General features: G+C 39.5%; 1 protein-coding gene across 3 annotated transcripts in view; it reads left to right on the plus strand.

The window, feature by feature from the left end:
* The first annotated feature begins 1,049 nt into the window (after positions 1-1,049).
* Positions 1,050-22,251, plus strand: part of ACTR3B (actin related protein 3B) — a 30,772-nt gene continuing 9,570 nt past the window's right edge. For 2 of the 3 annotated variants that reach the window (XM_082754119.1, XM_082754121.1), the window contains exons 1-8: positions 5,431-5,626; positions 13,117-13,172; positions 14,993-15,117; positions 16,101-16,211; positions 17,574-17,669; positions 17,828-17,935; positions 19,322-19,465; positions 20,058-20,231. In XM_082754119.1, coding sequence (XP_082610245.1) covers positions 5,583-5,626; positions 13,117-13,172; positions 14,993-15,117; positions 16,101-16,211; positions 17,574-17,669; positions 17,828-17,935; positions 19,322-19,465; positions 20,058-20,231 — 858 coding nt within the window. In that variant the 5' untranslated portion in view covers positions 5,431-5,582. Of the gene's footprint in view, positions 1,161-5,430; positions 5,627-13,116; positions 13,173-14,992; positions 15,118-16,100; positions 16,212-17,573; positions 17,670-17,827; positions 17,936-19,321; positions 19,466-20,057; positions 20,232-22,251 lie in introns of those variants that run through there. The other variant, XM_082754120.1, reaches the window with a different exon arrangement.

Genomic DNA, 22,251 nt, shown 5'->3' on the forward strand with positions numbered 1-22,251 from the left:
TTTAGGAAGATAGGGATGAGTAGAGTAATTCAGATGTTCCCTGGGTACTGGCTAGACCTTCTCCTGTTTTCCAAGTTTCTTCAGAAGTGCTGAGGTAAAATCCCCTGACGTAAGACCACAGCTTCTGGTGTATTATTTCTAAAATTAGAGGTGTGATATATGGCAAGCTCCATGATGCAGCATCATAAAGTAAGTCGTATATATGGAACAAAATGTTGTATTAGTTTTTAAAAGCATGTAATGCAGTTTTGTCATACATACTGTGTTTATACATATACACATACATATTCAGAGTTTTACCAGAGTTAATAACCAGATTTCAAGGTAGACATGAAAAGATATGAAAGTGAACACAAGAATTTACCAGAATTCTCCTTGCTTTGCTTGAGTTTGATGAACTACTGCTTTCATTAATTATGAATGTTGTAGCATAACGTTTCTCTTAGAGTAGGAAAGCTAACTAAATAAAAGGGTGTTATTAAAATAGTTGTCAGAGTTACTGTGGTTGATATTCCCAGCTAAAACTGGGTCCCAGGTCATGCTGGACTGGTTTCAAGTTTCAAACTGTTACTTGCAAAGAGCAGAAGGGTAATTTCTCAGCTGGGGTAAACTGAAGTTGTTAGAACTCGATTTTAAAGGCAAAGAATTGGAGTGGTTTAAAATAAGCTTTGCGTAGCCTCTACCTCAAAGAGACTTTCTAAGGCATTCAGCTACCATGGTGATGAATGTGGTATAAATAGAAAATAGATTAGATAGAATCCAAAATGTTTCTGAGTAGATCTAAATTAACAGTAGCCATTTGGGAAAGAGAGGTAGGAAATCACTGTGCACAGTTTATGAAAATACACCAGTAGTAAATCTAGAGTGGTTTATACAAAGAGGAAGGTAGGAAGCGGTTGGTAAAGCCATGGCTGGGAATGTAATCTCAGTGGGAATACTGGGTTGTTATTCTGTTCAACCCTAGCATGAAAAAAGCAGAAACAGAAGATGGACTAGAAACCTGGGAAGCACAGAAAAATTCTACCTGGGGTACAAAAACCTCTTCTGAGCAGGCTCGTGCTTAAATGGCAATGTTCCCCCATATGCCTATGGGGCAATTAAAGGATCCCACAGCCACTGGGAAGGACACGCAGACATAAGTCACCTGTTCTACAAAGGAGGTACAACTGTAATTTGTGCTGTGTTGCTTCTTCTCCCTGTCCCCTTTTCTTTTTTTTTTTTTTTTTCTTTCTTTCTTTTTTTTCCCCCCTCCTTTTTCTTTGGCTGCAGCTGAGGGAAAAGCTCAGACTCTCCAGCAATTTACTTCCCAGTGATTGAGTAATACTTCTGTGATTTCTAGTGTGTGAACACCATTACTTGGTGACCTTTCCTAGTGATTGTATGATGACAACTGCATAACAGCTGCCCTTAAACTGCCCTCATGTCTGAGATGATCAGAGGATTAAAGACCTGTCTTTCATGCTGTTACTTTTAGAGCTTCTGAAGTGAGTCTTTTTTCATGCTGTTATCATTTTTGCTAGTTAGAAAAAAAACAAACAAGTGCATATTGTAATTATGTATTTGTGAATAATATGTAAGCACAGTTTTTGGCTGATCAGATGGGCAAAAAGAGAGGGTGTGGTGTATCTAACTCAAAAACAATTCACAGGCTATGATCTGGTAACAGTTCTCTGCTACTTGCCCAAAATCAAGGTCTAGAAGAACAATGCTGACCAGCCATTCATTTAGAGATTGAAGTTTTAGATTTTGAAGTGCCTTTAAAAAAATACATAGCTGAAATTATTTTGGGTGAGGGGTGAAGGGGAAATTTAGGCTGGACGTCAGGAGGGGGTTCTTCACAGAGAGGGTGGTTGCACACTGGAACAGGCTCCCCAGGGAAGTGGTCACTGCACCGAGCCTGTCTGAATTTAAGAAGAGATTGGACTGTGAACTTAGGCACATGGTCTGAACTTTTGGGTAGACCTGTGCGGTGTCAAGAGTTGGACTTGATGATCCTTAAGGGTCCCTTCCAACTCAGGATATTCTATGATTCTATGATTCTATGATGGCTGGATAGAAGAGAACCTTTTGGGGATGTGCCGATAGTGCTCTCTCACCCTCACATTACTTGATTCAAGATACTACAGACATTGCTGTGGGGTGCAGGAGAAAGTTCCTGGGGAGACCCTGTGAAGGTTTCCACGAAAAAAAGCAGTGATGGGGCCAACACAACTATCCCTTCAACTAGGATTCATCACAAACATATAGGCTGAAGGAAAGCTGTTCAGGCAATGTGAACTTAAGTGCCAGCAGTGTCATCCTTTAGATCTCAGGTCTTATCAGTACCACCACGTTAGCCTGGTGCTTTTACAAATCAGATCAGCAGTGAAGAAGAGCTGACTTAAGCTGATCTCAAGCAGGGGGAGAGGTTATGTAAGCAAAGAAAATCTTATTTGTAGCCTCGTTTATTTGAGGGTAGGCAAACACAATTAGTTAACTTGTTAATTAATTTGGCAGTGTCCCTGGACTCTGAGCTTTTGCATGCATTTTGTTTAGGAACCCTGTCTCCTCCTGGCAGATTGCATATGTAACTGAAGCTGGGTTTCCATTACCCCTTCTCCAAAATAGCAATGTGATATATCTGGATATGACACTATCGGCTTTTAAGATGCATGATTTAGAACACAATGTGCAGTTCATCTTAATAACACAAAGCTAGTGCAAGTGCATCAAAACCACCCTCCTCTTCCACACTGACTTTTCACAGCTGAGCTCAGGCTCACTGTTTCAGTTATCTGAAAAGTTTCTTGAGGGCTGCCCTGTTGCTGTTGAATTAATCTCACAGGAGTTAAGGGTTATCAAAACTTCAACACCTTCTACTTCTTTAGAGTACCTTCTTTATTGTAAACATAGAGGAGCATCAACACTTTAAAATAAAAATCCTAAAACAAAAAACAACCATCTGCTGCCTACGCAGTTCTCCCTTTGAGAATGAAATGAAAGAATAGCAGATATTAGCCACATCACTTAACATGTTCCTCAAAGGCATTTGGATGCTGTGGTGAAAAGGGGTGTAGTCAAACTGATCTAAAGGATCTTCAATCGTGTAACTCGTGGTAGGCTCTGCAGATAATAAAACTGAGACCGCTTAAGTTTCTTGGATGTCTTACTTCCCTTTCAGTATAGCTTAAACTTGGCACAAACTGTTGTGGCCTATACTGTGCAAAAGGTGGAAGGACGTAACGATCCCTGTTGGCTAAAAACATGAAACTACAAATAATAATGGTTGTGTTTTGAGGAAAAGCCATGACATACATCAAATGATGAAGAAGACTTTATCAATCACTAAGTTATATAGATCAGGTGTCTCCTCTTTCCTCCTCTACCTGAGGAAGTACTTACCATTATTTTCATTTAAATAGTCATTAGCTATTTGAGTTCTAATGTATCACCCGGACAGATGAATGTTCTCACATTAGTCATTGCTGCTGGGTAAGATCACTAACTGATGTATGTTATCATAGTTTTATGGCACAGTTTTTGTTCTGGGTTCTCCATGGACTTATCTCTATGTTACTTAGGCTATGGACAGATGTCCTCTTCTGGATCCAGCTGGAACAGCTCAAGATGTTACTGTGCTTTACCCCTCCCCTCACTTCTGCTAACAAAGCAGTTTGTTTGAGTGCTCCCTCACCCACTTCAGGCACAAGCAACTGAGTTAGCTCATAGCACCTATTCAGACTGTTTGAACTATCTCAGCTGGTTTTGCTTGAAGTGGGTTAGGGAGCACACCAGCAAACAGCTGGGAGAGCTAGGGGGTAGTAATCAATGCCCCAGGGACCATGATAAACAGCTTGAGAAGAGAACAGCGGGGCACACATGCTTCAAACCTCTGCAGCTGTTTGCAAATTGAATTTCTACACGCAGGCTGCACGTGAGCCATGGCAATACCTCTCTTTCCAGATGAGGCTTTTTCCTCAGCCATCACAGCGAGAACCTTCTTTAAAGAATAATAAACATTAAAAATTAAAAAAGTGAAGTTAAAAATGGTAAGAAACTTTAGAGATGTGCCCAGATAGCATATGAGCGCATATTCTCTGAGCATAGCATATTGTGCAACAGCATGTGAGAGGGTAACTTTTGGCCAAGGAAGACAAAGTATATTCCTTATTTTATCTGTTGGATCTCAAAGCAGTGCCTTTTATGTGCCGTTCAGATTTGACTGTCCTGAAGAGGAGGCAGATGATTTTCATCCAGCTTGAATCCCCAGTCCCAGAGCCTACTTATTAGAGCCTGCCTGTTAGCTATTTCAACACACTGATAAGGGAGCCCTTCCAACAAACAAATTGGGCTGGCTTCCACTCCACTCTGTTATCTTCCAAAATTTCCACTGGGACTGGAGGACTGGAGTGAGCAAATATGTTCAAGCGAGTGCGCTCGGTTTGGGTAAATGGCTGAACAACCCCCTAGGGCGTCTGCACAGTCTACAGCTATTGCACCAAAGATGGCCTTTCTGAGGACCAGGGGATGCATTTCATTCATGGTTTTACGGACAACCTGTGTCTGTATGAACTTCTGTGCAGCGATGTGGGGCTGGAACAGGGCGGTAGGAAGCAACACCCTCATAATTAACAAACTTGTGGTGAACGCTTGGGTCAAGGCATCTGCAGGGCCTATTTCTGGCGTGCACACACAGTATGACCATGGCTGAGTCACGTATGAGAAGACATTATCATATATGTAAATAGGGTGTCAACAGCTTTGCAGGTGATGTTTGTTGCAGCCTATTTTTTTTTCAAGCATCGTCGAGACCTGTGCCTGAATTTACTGCCTTCTGGGCCTGCTCATGGCCAACGGAGAGGATTTGTGGGCTGTGCCACAGCCACCTGCACCCAAAGAAACCCAGCTTTGTGTTTTTACAACTGACTGCTTAAATGGTGGTGTTTTTCCGGGGGCAAACCCCACCATCACTGAAACGTTAACCACCAGGCAAGTCTTGCTTGGAAGGGCAGCAGCATCTGCGATGCTTGCTGAGGGGTGGCGAACCCTTTCTTTCCCTTCCTTCCTTCCCCAGCTTTGTGACCATGTTTGAAAGAAGCTTTTTCATCTGATCAACTCAGTCAGCGTGCACTTGCTGAGGCGAAGGGGCACCCCTCAGAAAGCTGGGAGATAAGCACAGCACCCCTCAAAAATCACCATGCCAAGCCCTGACAGAAAATTACAGAGCATTACAGCCCTGCTGACATGCATAGCCCACGACAAGCCCCTGACACCTCTCTGGAGCCCGTCACAACGCCACGAAACTCCGGGACGGACCCCACGGGGGCATGAGGCTGCCCCTCCGTCAGCCCCTCCGCCCTCCCCTAAAATGGCCGCCCGCGAGCGGCGGAGGCGGGCGGGGGCCGCGCCGTGTGGTGGCGGCGGGCGGCGCATGCGGCCCGGGGGCGGCGCTGCCGGGCGGCTGCATGGTGCCGGCCGCCGCTCCGCCGCCCATGCAGTGAGGCCGAGCCGGGCCGGCCCGGGGGGAGCCGGCGGCGGCCCGGCTACTGGTGGTGGTGGTGGTGGTGGTAGTGGTGTAGGAACCGCGTTGCCGGCTCCCCAGCATGGCGAGCTACCTGCCCCCCTGCGTGATAGACGGAGGCACCGGGTGAGTGCGGGGAGCTGGGGGGGGATCGGTGCTGCCGGTCCCCGTGTGGGATCGTTGAGGGGGGCTTTGTGCCGGGGGGAGGCTCGGTGGGGCGTCCTTTTTCCTCTCCGGGTTTGGCTTTTCTTTGTCACCAGCCGGGCTCGTGCTGTGTGTCCCGGTCCCCTCTATCCGCTGCGGGCCCCTCTGCTGCTGGGCAGGCCGCTGCTTCCCCCCGCCGGGTGCCTTCTTCATCCTCATCTTCCTCCTTCTCATCGTCCTCCTCTCCTTCCTCCTCCTCCTGCCCTTCCTCCCCTCTGGCAGCCGCAGCAGGGCAGGCCGTGTCACCCCGGGGATGCTCCATCTCCCTGTGCCCGTTTCCCCTCATGGGTCCAGTTTCCACTCACGTTCACTGACTTTAAACCATCATAGGGCTAAAATGCTAAAAACGCAGGTGGCGTTTTGAGTGGCTGCATGCTGAGAGAAGCCCTGTGCTTCTCTTGCTTGTGAGTTGCACACCAGAGGTGACCGTGGGCCAGGTGAGGCGTTCTTGCTGTGCTGTGGCATCTCTCTTGCACGCAGCGGCTGGACCACGGTGGCCTTGCTGGGTTGTATCTGATCGTGCTGCAAGGAGTGCACATCTTCTTGAGCTTTTTGGGGTATTGCCTTCAGCCAGCAGAGAGAGGAAAGCCACCTCTATCACATTAGTGGTGTCCTTTGGTGTTAGGTTATCCCTTCTTAGCCCTCGTCAAGTCAACGTGAGATGTACTCTGCATTTAGCCAAGCCATGAGTTTTGTAATCCCCAATGCTCCAAGGACTCGAATCTAAATTGCAGAAGCTGTGCTGAGGAGGCATTTCTCTTCTCAGAGGAACAGGTCTTACCTACCTGTCTGTGGCTAGCGAAGAGCAGTAATCATCGAGGTGGTTGTGCCTTGGGAGTGGGAGGTGTCGAAGGGAGTGGTAATGAAGGAGATACTGGATATGTAATGTGCTCTTGCTAATCTCTTTCCTTTGGCCCAACAGTTATGGAGAGCTTTCGGGAGGAGAGGAGACACCGGTCCATGAGTAACTGTTCAGCCAATAACTTCACCTGTCAGGCTGTGCCTCAGGGTCACTGATTGCCTTAATTTATTGTGATAATAGACCTTCCTTCTGCAGGGAACTTGCTGCACTATTTTCATTTATGTTATGCTTGGAATTTACTTTTAAGACTTCCAAAACTGAGCCATCATATTAAGAGGAAACAAAAAAAGAGGGAACCAGAGGAAGCACATTACATTGACGTGGTGTTACCTTATCTTCTTCCAGAAAAGGGTTTTGTATTTTGAAGTATGTCTTCATTAAACTGTGACAAAATTTTAAGAAGTCTCTTGTCTCTGTTCATACCTTTATATTACAAGAAATCAGTTCAGTCTTCTCAGTGGAGAATACTGGAGTGCGTAGCTGAAAAGAAAACTTTGGGAGTAGAATAGAGAATGGGTTTCATCTTGCATCTGATTCTGCGTGTGCATTAGCTACTTCTTGGTAGTTCCCCAGGTTCAATCTATTTATTTGCTGAAGATGTTTTAAGTATCTGTTCTGCACAGAACTGTTGGTGTTATAGGAGTATTGATTCACAGTTTTGAAGAGATTTCCTGGAAAGCGAGGGGAACTCTAGGTGAATCCTTTACAGAAGCTACAATATAAACTACAGAATCCAGAAAATGCACAAAATATGCCTGTGTCTTGCAGGAGACCTCTTTTGCTCTAAGTTTGTGAAGTGATTCCATTCTTGCACTAGCAGTAGATACTGCTGACCAACAGTTATACAAAATAAATAAGGACAGAAAATAGCTTACTGCGTGCTTGCAGAAAAATAATAATTGAAGTGGAGTTTCTGAAATCTATTTAGTGCTTGCATGGCAAAAATTGTTGGATGTGTATGTGCTTGTATATCAGTTTGTTTCAGAAAGGGTTCAAATATCCCCCAAGTGGACTTCTAACGTCCGTGCCTCCAAATGGTCTTAATTCATGAGACAACGTGGTGTCACTTCTGATGGGACTTCTGCTTGGCTTTGCTGCACAGCGCCAAAGTGTTGAAGACCTTTTAGCAACGAGGTTACTAAATCTGAAATAAATAATCTTCCAGCACAAGAAGAAATATTCTGAACAAAAGCAGCCAGAAGTAGCTTGAGTCACTGATAACAGTCTCTGGAATTTTCCTCTGTGTGGGTTGAAAACCTTCTTATTGTTAGAATGAATCTACTTTGGGCTACGAGCTTCAAACAATTCATTCAAATTATTCATGAAAAGGCTTTCAGATGAAACATTTGGAAGAGCATAGCGGAAATGAAAAAGTATATGCAGACGAGCTGTGGAACATTACATATATAAAATACACTTTTCTACTTCTGTGTCTGATACTGAATGAGGTGCTTTGTCTGGAGACTAATCCCTGTTCTTTTCATGTAAGTGGATTTAAGAAGTTTGTGAAAAGACTCTTTCTGATGTTGTTTTGTGCACAAGAAGCCTGGGTGAGTTTACTGTTTTTAGCAGCCACAGGCCTCAGTCCTGCACAGCACTGGAGTTCCTCAAAAAAGCAGCAATGGGTGCATAGGAAATAGAGGGTTTTGGCGAGAAACTTATTGTCATAGCAACAGGTTAACATTATTAGAGAGATGACTTTTTCTTTATGAATGAAAGGCGAACCATTTATGACAAATGTTTGCAGAGCGCAGTAACAATTTGTTGGATATGATTGCTCTTTTCCAGTAGTATTTGCAAATGACTTGTCCAATTTTGATGCCCTACATCTTCATTTTATTTGCGGGAGGTTTTTCTGGCGGTCAGGTTATGTGTTGCTATCAGTCTTTTTGTGGCGAAGGGCATGCTATTTTTAGTTGGTTAAGGACTCCCAGGCCTGTCTGATGTTGCTGTTTTAAGCAGCTTTAAACTTCATGACTAGTTTTAACAACTGGCATTTAGTGGTGGGCCATCAGCGTGCTGGTAGGTGGGTGTGCAAACCAGAGGTGGCTCAAAATACTTCTCGTCATTGTGTGTATTTGCAGACACTGAGGATTACTTCTATTTTGGGTTTATTTTACTCAAGTCACTTCATTTTTATTTTAGTAAGGAAAACTTACTTTGGCAGTGCATTACCGATCAGCTTAGAGGTAACTGCTTGATTTCTGGGTTGAGTGAGCTGAAGTTGTCTAAAAATTAGTGATATAAGTGTTGTGTGTGTGTGTGTATTTATATATATATATTTAATTTTATTTTGTGTGAGTGTTGTTGCTGACCTGTTAGAGATAACATCTTCCAGTGTTGCAGCTACTTGTTTCACCCCCCCTTATTATATACTATACTTCTGGTGTGAAATGGGTTGCTCTATGCAAGTATCACCTCTGCCCTTTCCACGTGAGACTTGCAACCAGCCATTTTTCTAATTGCTGTTCTGGGTCTAAGGAGCATGGGTTAATTAGCTGTTGTTTCTAATCACGGGTTTCAGTCCTGTAAAGGTCTGAACCAGAGGCCCCAGTCCTGCTCGGCTCTCTCAAAGCTTATTACTGTAGTGGCTGGTGGTGCTTCTTAGCAAATCGTGCAGACGTAATGGATTGGGGTTTGATATTTCCTACTTTGCATTCCTTCTTTCTTTGTTCTTCCTTTGTCGTGTCCTTTTTCATTTCAAAAGCGCTTTTCCACATTTTGATGAGGACCTCGCATTGCAAGTTTCTCAGGCACGTTTGTAACAATGATAATACAAACTGCTTATGGCAGGATGTCGTGACAGGTGTCCTGGCAGTAAAAACTGCTAAGTTTTAGCATCATCTGATGTTTTCCCAATACGGAAGTTACTTTTTTGTTTCTTTACAGGACTTCCTTTATCTCTTTTGATATTCTTTATCATTTTCTCTCTCTCTTCAGAGCTTGTTTATGGGTATAACACACTGCTTATTGGTCCCAACCTTTAAAACAACAGAAATGAAGGAAATTTGAAAATGTTTATAGCCTTGCTCTTCTGCATAGCTGTCCAGAGAAACACTGTCTCCTGTTTTGAGGTGGATAAGGCAACTGCCTGAGTTTGTAGTCTCGTATGCCTAAATCATGTTCTTATGCTTTCACAGGAAATTTCCCAAATATATCCCTCTTTAAAGTGGCTGAGGGGTCCATATCTCTTTTTACAGGTTTGGTCCATTTGTACATCTTTGCAATCATCTTCCTGTACGTTACATTTTTCTTTGGATTTCTCTTAGTGTTTCAACAGGACCTCAGAAGAGACAGGGTTTAGACTTACCATTCCTCATGCCAAAGCTAGTCAAACTGATTTGTGTACCATCTGACCACCTGGAAAAATAGTACTTATTAAAACCCATTTCTTTTTCAATTTTTAGAAACTGTTTCAATGATAAATAACTTTCAGGTGACTGTTTTTAAACTGAGTATTTCCTTCACATCTCCTTTCATGATGTAGCTTTCATCTATTGGATCACATTTCTGCTAATCGTTAATGAAGTCTCCAATATGCTGCGTTTTGTAGAGTTTCCAGTAGGTTCCTATCTCACTAGCGATAAATCTGCTACTTTTAATGAAATTAAATTGACATACGGGTTCCCTAAAGCTGTCTGTATAATTTACAGATCATGAGTTGTTGCATTACCATTAGTCTGCTAGGCTGTTGCCCAGGAGAAAGCAAACCATGCTTCAGATGCTTAAATATTCATTGGAGAAGGGACTGGAGAGCAGGTAACCTCCCCAACTGTTTAAGTCCAGAGCCTTTCAGGTCGATGAATATTCAAGTGTTTCGTATAAAAGGGAACAAGGTCCGTAGGAGGTCCTGAAAGTGGGTCACCCAACGCTTTAATGGACTCCTGGGTTCTGCTCTGGGAGGTGGGACGTGCTCAGGTCCTGCTGGGCAGGAGAAAAGTCTGGGGCCACGTCTGTGATGCTCTGAGCGAGTGGGCTGGGTAAGAACGGGGAGCATCGTTTGCATCGTTTTTCTTCCTCAGTGGCTTTGAGAGTACTTTGAGTTTCCCTTTCATGTGGTTTTGTCAAAACACCTGAAATATGCCACAGACGCTGGAAAGTCCGTGTCTTGTTTGGTCCTAAATAGGTTATCTTTTCGGTTTTGAACACGATTTTTTTTCCACTGAAACTGAAAATACAGTTATTTATATAGCTCTGATATTATTCCTTCATGGATTAATGGCATGCAAAAGAAACCTTTCCAGATGATCTCTTCTGCGAGGTACCTTCTTCCAAGGGAACTCTTTCTACTGATACTGGAAAATATTAGGGAGATTTTTCTGGAGCAGAGGAAATTCAGCTAGTGACAAAATACTGAGATATGGCCTGTTGGTAACTGCTGAAGTAATTCTTCTGGTGGGATCTGATCCCTGTTTTGGTTATAAGGTATTGTTTTTAGAGGCTGCTGCCCCAGATTGGCTCTTTGAGGGTGTCTTTTTAATACTGTGATTGACTCGGTGAGTTTGGCAAGTGTTTAGAAAGGGGAAAGATGGCAACCTGAAGTCACCTTTGGGCCACTGTTTAGCTTAAGAAATAAATGTTGGTTGTATTGCAGGAACTTTTTAATTTTAGTTTGTGCACACACACACACACAAATTGTATTAAAATGCTTATATATACATATTTATAAGCTTATACATATGTGTATATATTGACTTGTTTTGTGTCAGTGGGGCTTGGAGGGCTGAGGTATGACTGATATTTTCATGATTTCACGAGGCTTCTGCGTGATTGCCATTTCTAAGGCTTAGACATAGGCCTTCTGAATCCAAAAATGGTTTTCTTGGATGGCAGTATGGGCATGCAAGCCAAACCCCTTTCAGAGAGACAAATGAAGAGTAAGTATCCTGTAATGCATCTTAAATCCCAGTGTAACGCCTGCTTTGTTGTTGGGTACATTTCAACAATATTCCCAAGGTGGGCTTCCTTCTAAAATGTGCAGAAACTAAGCAGTAATTATCATAAGAAGAATTCTTGCTAGTAATGACCTTTTTTACAAATCAGTCTAATTTAATGCCCTGATTATATCTTTTGAGAGCCATGGAAAGTATGCATAAACATTCTGGATTATACAGGCATATGCTTTCAGTCTAATGATGATTAAAAATACAACAAACCCTTGCCCCCAAAACACAGCCCTTGTCTTTTTAGCCTTGGGGGAAATGGCTTTTTTTTAAAGATTACTTGAAGTCTATTGAAGCTACAGCTTTGAAGAGATGTTGAAAATATAATATTTAAATTCCAAGGTCATTGCTAATTCAGTTTTGATTTAATTTCTTTATCTAAGCCAACTGACTCTTAATGAGTGTTTTTATGCCGAATACTCCATGAAGAGAACTTACTTTATAATCTGCTTAATGAAAAAACAACCCTCAGTTTTAGCGATGTAGTTAGCAAATATTGAGAGCAGGCTGCAGATGAAGATCCTAAATTCACTTTAGGACCTAGGCTGTGATTTTGTGGTTGGTCTTGTTTAAGAATTTTGTGGCTTTAGGTTTTTAGGGCAAAACTGGCTGTGAGTAATGCTCATTCCCTCGCATCTTGCTGCTGTTGTACTTTGTAGCTGTCTAATGACAATATTGGAGGAAAAGTTCAGTCTCTGGAATAATTTTTGTTTTTCTAAAACTGCTTCTGAATGTATTTGTTTATTTTAGGGATTAGAGCTATTTTCCATAGTCTGGGATGCTAATTATTTCTAGTTGCTGGAAGCCTGAACCAGCTTGTAGCCAGTAACGTCATGCAGAGATCTTAAGTTTTGTGTCAAAATTCCTTTTTTTTTTTTTTAATTCCTTCCCAAGTTACTTGCTTCTTTTTTTTTTTTTTTTTTTTTTTCTCGATACTTTAGTTGATAAATATATATACTATATGTATATTGAGACAGACAGGCAATGCTTCATACCATCTGCTGTGTTTTATGAATCCTGCTTGCTTTTGGGTAGTATATATAGATTGCCATACCGTACCTGTGGCAGAGTGAGTGGTTTGTGCAAGGCATGAAGAGAAGTTGTATTGGGTTGGAAACTGAAGTTCTGAACTGTGCTTTGTACTTAAGCCACACTTTTCCCTCTGCCCTGTGTTTGACGATATTAAATATGCCGTGTCTCACGACTACTTCACTTACATTAGCTTTCTGAAGCTAATCTTCCTTTCTGAAGCTCCATCTTCCTTTAATCACAGTGTGGCCTGCCCAAATTTTGTCATAGCTGGTGAATGGGATGGAGAAAATAAGAGCTGAGCGTTCAGAATTCACAGTTCTGAAAATCCACTTCCAAAATCTCTGGAAAAGCTGAAAATGTCTAAAAAATAGCACCTAGAGTATTTACCACTTCTGAATCTTCTTCTCAGCAGGTTTACACTTGAAAGCATAACCTAGAAAATATAGACGTGTTATGTGCATGTTTGGCCTTCACTCTGAGAAGTGTTGTGAATTTTTGTTTGAAAGCTTTATTTATTTATTTAAAAGAGCATGCATCTAATGCATCTAATGACCTTTTGATCATTCTTTTCCCAGGTACACCAAACTTGGCTATGCAGGGAATACAGAACCTCAGTTCATTATTCCATCATGTGAGTAGTGTTTTATTTTTGTCCCTCCAACACTCAGTGCACACTGCTTATTACTAAGCACTTTGGTGAGTAAATGGCTTGCTTTCCAATTCCCAGCGTGGCCTTCGTAGTCTCTTGTCCATCTGGGAAGTGATATTCACTGTGTTAGCATCGTTGGCTGGAGTGTAGCTAAACAGAACTTGTTTGCAGTTAGCTACGACTGTTGCTCATTAAATCAGCTCTTAGTTGCTATGACAAACATGAAGAGACCTCCAGTCCTATTTCCTTTTAATCTCCATTCTTTTTCTGCCAGGACTCTTGAGTAGGCAGAATGCAACTCACCTCCTGTCTACCTGACACCATGGTTACTGCCTGGATAATCTGGGGAAGGCTTCCCATCAAATTAAGTACTGAAGTGCAGGTGGCGTCTGCCTTATTTACGTTTGTCTGGGGCTTCAGACAGTTCAATAGTCAAAAAAAGACTAGATAATGGTCATTTTTAGTGGGTAAATATAAACCAAATGTTGTTACCCATTTGTTTTATTGAGCAGAATTACTATTGTAATTTGTTTTCTATGTTAAAATTGTTTAAATGAAAATGTTACGCGTTTTCAGTGTTCTTGATTTTAATTGTAGTCTTAAAAGTTCCTCTCAAATGTTATATATTTGTATAGATTGTAGCACTGACTACGTATTCAGTTCCCTAATGGCACTTACTGTCTCATAGTTAATCTCCAGTTACACTAAACACTGTCTTTTACTTTTTGTGGACTTCATCAGTTAACGCCTTACTAAAGCATCTAGCCTGCCTTTTGAATATTCACAGTAGAAGGTATAAAGATTTTTTTTTAAAAAAAAAAAAAAAAAAAAAGGATAACCGAGGGGTCAAAGAGTCTTCTATCTAGACTACTGGTTATAGTCTAACTATATTAAGTATTGTTTTAAAAAATCTAACGTATGAATTTCTAATGTATTTTTTTTGTAAAAATGTAGATGTCTTATGTTAAAGGTGTGGTATACCAAGTGTTTCCCATGAATTTGTTTTAAATACTGTTACGTAAAACTGAGATAATGCGTGGAGGCTTGAATGAGTTTCTGCAAGAATTGTTTGCTTGTCAATAATTTTTGGTCCTGGTACTGTTTGATGTGTTTGAGGATGATGCCTGTCTACTGTGCATTTTCTACTCTGTGTGATTAAATAAGTAGTGTTTTACTTCATTCCATTTTTATTTATAGCTTGCCCCAGATTTTTTTTTTGCTGTCTCATCTTCGTGCCTATAGCAGCCATCTAATAATTTTAGTGATAGTTGCAGGCTGATAATGGGACACATGAGAGTCTCCAAAGATTTCTTTGTAGCACCGCAAATTGATTTCTCCCCTCCCTGCTTCCTTGTTCTCACTGATGGGGATAATGACTCCACTACTTATTTCTGAAGTACATAGTTTTTCTTCTCCTCTGCTCTTTTTCTTAATTCTCTGAGTTGAAACTCAGAAAATCACATCGCTTGCAGACTTAAAGGGTATCTCTTGGTGGAGTGCTGCACCTGTGCAAGTTTAGTGACTGCTGTAGGCTGTAACAAACTGAATTTTTAGAGATTTTTTCTGAGTTATCATTTACTTTAATGAGAGAGAGGTGACCAAAATCCTACCTGAGAGAGCGATGAGAATGAATTCTGCTATATTGGTTGGTCAATAGATATAATTTCAGCTTTCTGGCAACTATACTTTCTATATTCCAACTTTTACTCCTGGGAAAGAATCCTTAGTTAAAAAAAAATGCATATCAATTTTATTTTTAGCTCTTTTAATTTTGCCTCAATTTGTTTGGATTTTATTTTAAGGTATTGCAATCCGAGAATCAGCCAAAGTAGGTGACCAGGCTCAGAGGAGGGTAATGAAAGGTGTTGATGATCTGGACTTTTTCATAGGAGATGAAGCCATAGATAAACCTACCTATGCTACAAAGGTAAGGATTTTTTTTTTTTTAAAAAAAGCTTCTCAAATTTGCACATTTTTATTACTACGTATTGTTCTAGACCTTTTAGATAGCTATTTAAAAAAACACATTGACTTTCTTGTGAAACATTTTGTGGCATTTTAACAACTGCATGCTTTTGGTTTGTTGGCCTTACCTCTTTTAAATGTGTGTTTACTAGTGCTGCCCTGTGTGATTGGTGCTTGATGACTTTTGTAAATACCCACCGCACAGTGCAGTTGTTCAGTTTTCAAAATGATTTGCTATTAAAATAGTCATAAACGCTGAATATTTAAATTCTTGCTAAGAGTGTATCCTTTTAATGTGGTGTATGAATTGGGGAACGTGTTGGATACTTCTGCTTCAGGGAATGTCACAACTGCTTTGTGGAAGGCTGTCTTCAGTGTGGCTTCTGTGTGAATCATATTTTCCATATCCTACTAGAGGACTCATTGTACTTACAAGATGTTAACAGCTTATGAATTATGTGGAAAAAATCATATTTTATACATCCTACTCTATTACTTAAATGTCATCTGTGTTCTTACCATTAAACAATATGTAAACATATCAGATTGTATGTTGAAAAATATATTGCCTATATGGTCTTTATTTCTTTTTATAGATTGGCAGACATATTGAATATGAGTATGATTTTCAACTTTCTAAGTGATAAAATTGATACAAAAAGAAATTGAAATATAGTGCTGCTACAAAACAATAGTGGATTAAACACAGTCTGGCTTGCAGTTTTGCAACATAAAATTGCAATTGGAATTACCTGAGGGTACCAGATAATTTAGAGTTAACTACTTCAAGTTAAAGTGAAAATAGAGGATTTGATAATGTGATCATGAGATGAGATGTTTTAATTCTTGCAGAAGATGTAAGGATTTGCAGGCTTCCAGCATTGCTATTTTTGGTTTTGTTTATTCTCATATGGTCTAGAAGGTTGACATGTTTTCTTGCTTCAGTGGCCTATACGACATGGAATTGTTGAAGACTGGGACCTCATGGAGAGATTCATGGAGCAGGTCATTTTTAAATACCTACGAGCTGAACCTGAAGATCACTATTTTTTAATGGTGAGTTATTGAGACTGGGGAAATAAAACATTATTGGAAGGAAAACAACATTTTTCCAAGAATATTTTTCTAAGAGGAAAACTTAAATAATATTTCAAGCTTAAGCTTCCACTATTCCAATTCCAAGCTCTGTTAGAGGGTTTTTCTCTGCATGCCTTACATTTCTTCATCACCTGGAACAAAATATCCGTGAAAGTGCATCAGAACCAAATTCTGTTCAGTTTGTGATTTAGGCTACTGAAGGTTGGATTTTGTTTTTGAAAGGCTTTAATTGCTTTATTTAAACTGAATTCTATGTGAAATTATTGGCTGACTTTACAATGTAGTAGAGGATATTCTTGCTTAGTAGAGCACCATATGTTAGTGGTAAAGCACAAATGTATGAAAATTTCTCTTAAAGATCAAATTAGGATACTAGATTTTAAGAAGTAGTTTGCAATAGGCTTTTTAGAAATTATTCTTTATATTCATTTGCCCTTATGCCTGGTTTGTCTCCAGATTTTTCATTTAAAGGAGCCCTTTGTTGGTTCTAGTTCTGACATGACTCTGAATCATGGAATCATCTTTGTTGGAAAAGGCTTTCAATATCACCAAGTCCAACCTTCAGCTTGGCCTACCGAGTTTCATCACTAAACCATGTCCTTTGGTGCCATGTCCACACATCTCCTAAATACCTCCAGGGGTGGGGACTTCACTGCTTCCCTAGGTATCTTACACTGGAATTTTTGAACAAAAATCCCACCTCCTGCTAACTCTATGGTCTCTCACTGCCTGGCTAAAACTGAGCGTAGGCCACATGTAGCCATCCCACATCCCCAGCATGTCTTATTTTGTAGCACCCAAGTGAGTGTGGCAGTGTCTCAGCCCACAGCTGCTCAGTGCACTGAACATGGGAGGTCTGGGACATGAGGAATCTTCAAAGATTGTCTGCTCCTAGCACATATGATTAAACCTTTCCCCTTTGTTTAAGCATTGAGTGCTGTGTTTTTTCCTATGAGTAGTCCTTCTGAAATCAGCTGTGCTACTCTAACACATTACTTTCGTTGTGAACATTTGGACGTTGAAATCATGCCACTCTGTCTAGCCGTAGTGAGACAGTATGGTACAAAACAGCATTTCTTGTAACATGATTATTACTTTCCTTTGAAAACTTAAATTAAGTCATCTGTTGTGGAAATAACCTCCTTGATACTCTCCCCAGATTGTATGAAATTTTTAGTTTTGGAGCTTGTTTGAGACTTTTGAGTTCATTAAGAATTTAAAAAGTTTATTAGCATACTGAGCTAGTCATTACATTAACTGTTAGGACACTACTGAGGATCTTTTTCAAACTTTTTCTTTTTTCTTTTTTTTTTCCTCCAGACAGAACCTCCATTGAATACACCTGAAAACAGAGAGTATCTTGCAGAAATCATGTTTGAATCATTTAACATACCAGGACTTTACATTGCTGTTCAGGTGAACGAAGTGAATATATCCTTCTAAAGTACAGTATAGCTGTAGTATGTATAGTCTTGCATATATAGCACATGTCTATAATGCTTGAAACAATACTTTCTGAGATTATAAATGAGCACATTCTGCCTGCTTCTAAGTGTGTTCTGTTTCTCATATAGGCAGTGTTGGCCTTAGCTGCCTCTTGGACATCACGACAAGTTGGAGAACGTACTTTGACTGGAATTGTCATTGACAGTGGTGACGGAGTGACCCATGTGATTCCTGTGGTATGTAGCAGGGTGCATTGTGAAAATATCTGTGGTTTGGACAAATTTACAGTTTGGCAGTTCTTATTTTAATCTATAGAAAATAAAGTAAACTTTGTTTTAAAAATTTTAGAAGTGCTTGGTTGTTTGGGATTTTCTTTCCTTCCTTATGGAGGTTTTGCAAAATTTTTCTTATATTATGTGGCTTTATTTATTATTTATGGGATTATTTTAGCTGTCCAGGCTACATGAAGACCACAGTAAGGAATCATTAGGCCATATTTTGGAGACTATTTCTGTGTAACTCCTTGTCTTGCATTATTGTGATGCCTCAGTTCTGTTCAGTATTAACACATATCAGTGGGTCAAATCTCCTGCATGCCTAGCATGCTTCTTGTGAGACATCCAAACTTTTTTTTTTGGTGACCTGCACTTTGTGTTGTATAGCTGGTGTCTGCTTTTCATTTTTTTTTTTTTCTCTTTTGGAAGTTAGTGAACTCTGCTTGTATGGAAGCAACTGCAAGCTTGCACAAATGCATGTTCATATATATGTGGTTGATTTCAGATGGCTTAATTCTGTTAGGATGTTAAAAATACCCAGTTATCTGTGCATTACTAACATCTGTTTTACTGATGACAGTGTTGTCTCTGAAGCATATAGTATGCTTGAATGATCAGTTATTTTAGAAATTAAAATTTGAGTCCTGTTAATTTCTTGCATTTTGGTATTAATTTGGTTATATCAGTATTGTCTTCAACTGGGAAATATTAGGAAAAAAAAAAAAACAAACACAATAAAACATATTAAACATATGAAGTTCTGAAGAAATGTATGTGAAAGGCAAGATAAGAAATAGTGTCGGCTCAGCAATACCAGTCAATACGTCCTGGGAAAAAAATCAACACATGGATTTCTTGTTTTCATTGTACTTATAGTTAGATATTTATTCATTTGATTTTTTTTTTTTTCCTGATCATTTTAATAAATTTATACTTTTTCCTATTTGTTCTTCACTCTGACACAGAACATGAGCAGTCTATTCATATTACTTTATCTTTTCAGAGTATGCCTGAAAAAAAATATCTGATCAGACTTTGGGTTGTAATGTGTAATGTGTACAAGCTGTTTTTTGTCTACCACTTGTGTGTTTCATTGTCTATTATCTAATCAGTATCTGTTTATATGTTGTAATCAAGGATATTTAAAAAAAAATACACCTTGCAGGTTGCTTGTACATTCTTATGGTCATTTTACAGTTTCAAGATTTTACTTTTTGATTAAAAATCAAAATGACGTAGTATAGAAATGAGTGATAGTTTTGCTGTTAATTGTTGGTATTCCACACTGTATGAGTATGCCTAAACATATTTTTTTGTTGTTGTTTTTCTCCCTCTCCTCCCACATAGGCAGAAGGCTATGTAATTGGAAGTTGCATCAAACATATTCCTATAGCAGGTAGAGATATCACTTACTTTATTCAGCAGCTCCTAAGGGAGAGGGAAGTAGGAATTCCTCCTGAACAATCTCTGGAGACAGCAAAAGCCATAAAGGTACACCCTTCTTTATCTCTTAATAAACATATAAATAAAATTCCTTGAACTAATTTTTTGGCTTTAACAAGTTGCCAGTGGCTCACTTAAAAATGCAAATACAGGCACTGTGTTGTAATTATGCAAGCTTCTGCTGGTTTGTCCAATCAAGTGCAGGGGAAGGAGAAGAAGGAAATCTTCATGCTAGACTCTTTGGTAGAGTTGAGTATGTTCTGCAGATTAAATTAGCATTTTAAGTTCAAAATTTGTTTAAAATTTGCTTTTTAATTTAATAAATATGCCAGTAGGCTGATTGTATGGGTCTGATCTTGCCATGAAAGCTAGCCATTGAATTTCCCTGTTGTCGCGCACCTAGTGCTTGTGGCATTTTCATTTTGAGACAGACTAATCTGATGAGTTGGTGTGGAATTTTATTCAATATATGTTGTCTTGGGTGGTTGAGGCTTCAGTATTCATTTGGGTACAAACATCTGTTGAACAGCCCCATCTGTAAGAGTGGTTACATATTTTTGTTCTTCTGTTTGTGATACATTGGAATTCAATAATGGAATAATTATTTTGTCAAATTTTAATGCATGGTACTTCTCAACAGGAGAAATACTGTTACATTTGTCCTGACATAGTAAAAGAATTTTCTAAATACGATGGAGATCCACGAAAATGGATTAAGCAGTATACTGGCATCAATGCAATCAACAAAAACAAGTTTGTTATAGATGTTGGTTATGAGAGGTTCCTTGGACCTGAAATTTTTTTTCATCCTGAGGTAAGTGTATCATTCTGAGGTAAGAACAGGTACTAGTAGTATTACATTACAGGGACTTTATTGTGTAAATAAAGTGGAGGGGGGGAGGGAATTACAGTGATTTTTGATGCGAGTGCGCCATCACGTGGAAGTGAGGAATCAGTAAGTTTCCTAACTCAAACCTTGTACAGTCTCAGGTAGCATAAGCACAGAAAAACATGAGCACAGTGGGTAATTATTTTCTCGTGTCGTCCCATGTTATGTTTAAAGCCTCATATTTTCTTTCCTTAAAGGCAATCTAAAATTGAGAAGAAAGTTCTTGAACTTGCAGATTTTATATGGTGTTTTCCTTCTTTCTTTAAGCACAGGTTTAAACTAGTATGCTTTTATGCTGTGTATTTGGTTATGCTGCCAGACCTTTTGGGCACTGCTCTGCATGGTAGCATTCCACTAATACTATTTTAAGTCTTGGACATTGACTTTTTTATACTTTCTATTGACATTGAGTCAATTTATAAAGCATATATGCTAAATTTCTCCATTGTCCACTGAAGTCCACTGAAATCTCTTGGTGTGGAAATAAGCAGTTTTGGGAAACATTTACAATACCTAGTCTGGTTTTTGGTAGTTCAGTCAGAGTGAACTTCAGGATGTTGTGATATCCTGGGAGAAGATAGAATCGAGTTTTAATATGTTACAGCACGGCAGAGTATGTTTTCTCTATTCAGCTTATTGCAGGCAACTGTAGTCTGTAAAACTATTAAAAAAATAATCAAGTCCATATTAACAATGAAGTTTCTTGTTGTCTACCCTCTTCCTATTGGAAAGGCATTTGAAAAATCTCATTCTCTCACCTTTTGTCTGAATTCCAGCCTTAATCTGTTTTGCGGTCAATTTATAGGCATCTAATCTTATGTCATCATTAAACCTCTAGGCTAAATAGTTTCTCCTCCCTGCTGTTTACCCATGTAATTCTTATAGAATCCTATCTCACACGTTTTAATAGTTTCTCTTTCCATAGTCCCACAAAGACTGTTAGGAGTAGGGTAAAGGACTAATTTCCATTTTCTTCATTTCTTGATAGTTTCTTGGCTCTGTATTGAAAAAAAAAAAAAAAAACAACAAAAACAAAACAAAACAACAACAACAACAAAAAAAAAACAAAACTGAACTGACTTTCTAGACAAGAAAAACACAGTAGATGATGTGTACTGTATCCAAAAAGAATTTCTCACTAGACTTCATTAATTCCTCACTTTAGAGGGTAGCTAGGTAAAGCTGCCTTTTGTAAAGCCATCTTGTCATCTTATCCTATTTTCAGTTTATCTCTGTCTTAAAAGATTTCAGAAAAAGTTTAGTAATTCTCCTGAAGTTAGTCTTTGGGGTTTGTAGTAATTCAGATAATTTCTCTGCTTTTAAAATAAGTACTTAGGTATTTTACTTGTCATTCCCTCGCCATATAGTATTCGCTATGAGATGTAATTTCACATATTGGTTCTCTGGTCCTCTTTCTCGGAGCATGTTATGCTCTGCTTTAGATATCATAACTCTTAATTTCTACACGTCCCTTCTGCCCTGCTCTTTTATCAATATACTTACTGGAGAGGTCGGGAGAGGATTTCTGGCTGTAGTTCATTCAGTTGAGAACTCTCCATGAGAAGCAACACCATTTCTTTCATTATTCTCTTTTAATGTGTATCTTAATGTTTGAACTTCTTGCATGATTAATTCTTACAGTGGAAATTAGCTTGACTTCTTGGGGATTTTTCACATCATTCTTATGGCTCTTGATCTCCAAGCCAATTTCATTTGCTAATTTCTCTTTCAGTTCAGTGTATACTTTGTTTTGGCTTTTTGTTATTCATCCCGTTAGATACTTCATCTTGCTTAGGATATAAATCGCGAATAGTGTCTGCACCTTTGGGAGAATCTTAAAATGATATAATAATATATTCTAAAATAATACGTTATGTATTTCTCAGTAATTTACTTAATTACTCAAATTTATGTCTGAAAGGGCAAACCCTAGGCTACAAGTTTT

This window comes from Aythya marila, assembly GCF_965140915.1.
Source record: "Aythya marila genome assembly, chromosome: 2".
NCBI classification, from domain to species: Eukaryota; Metazoa; Chordata; class Aves; order Anseriformes; family Anatidae; genus Aythya; species Aythya marila.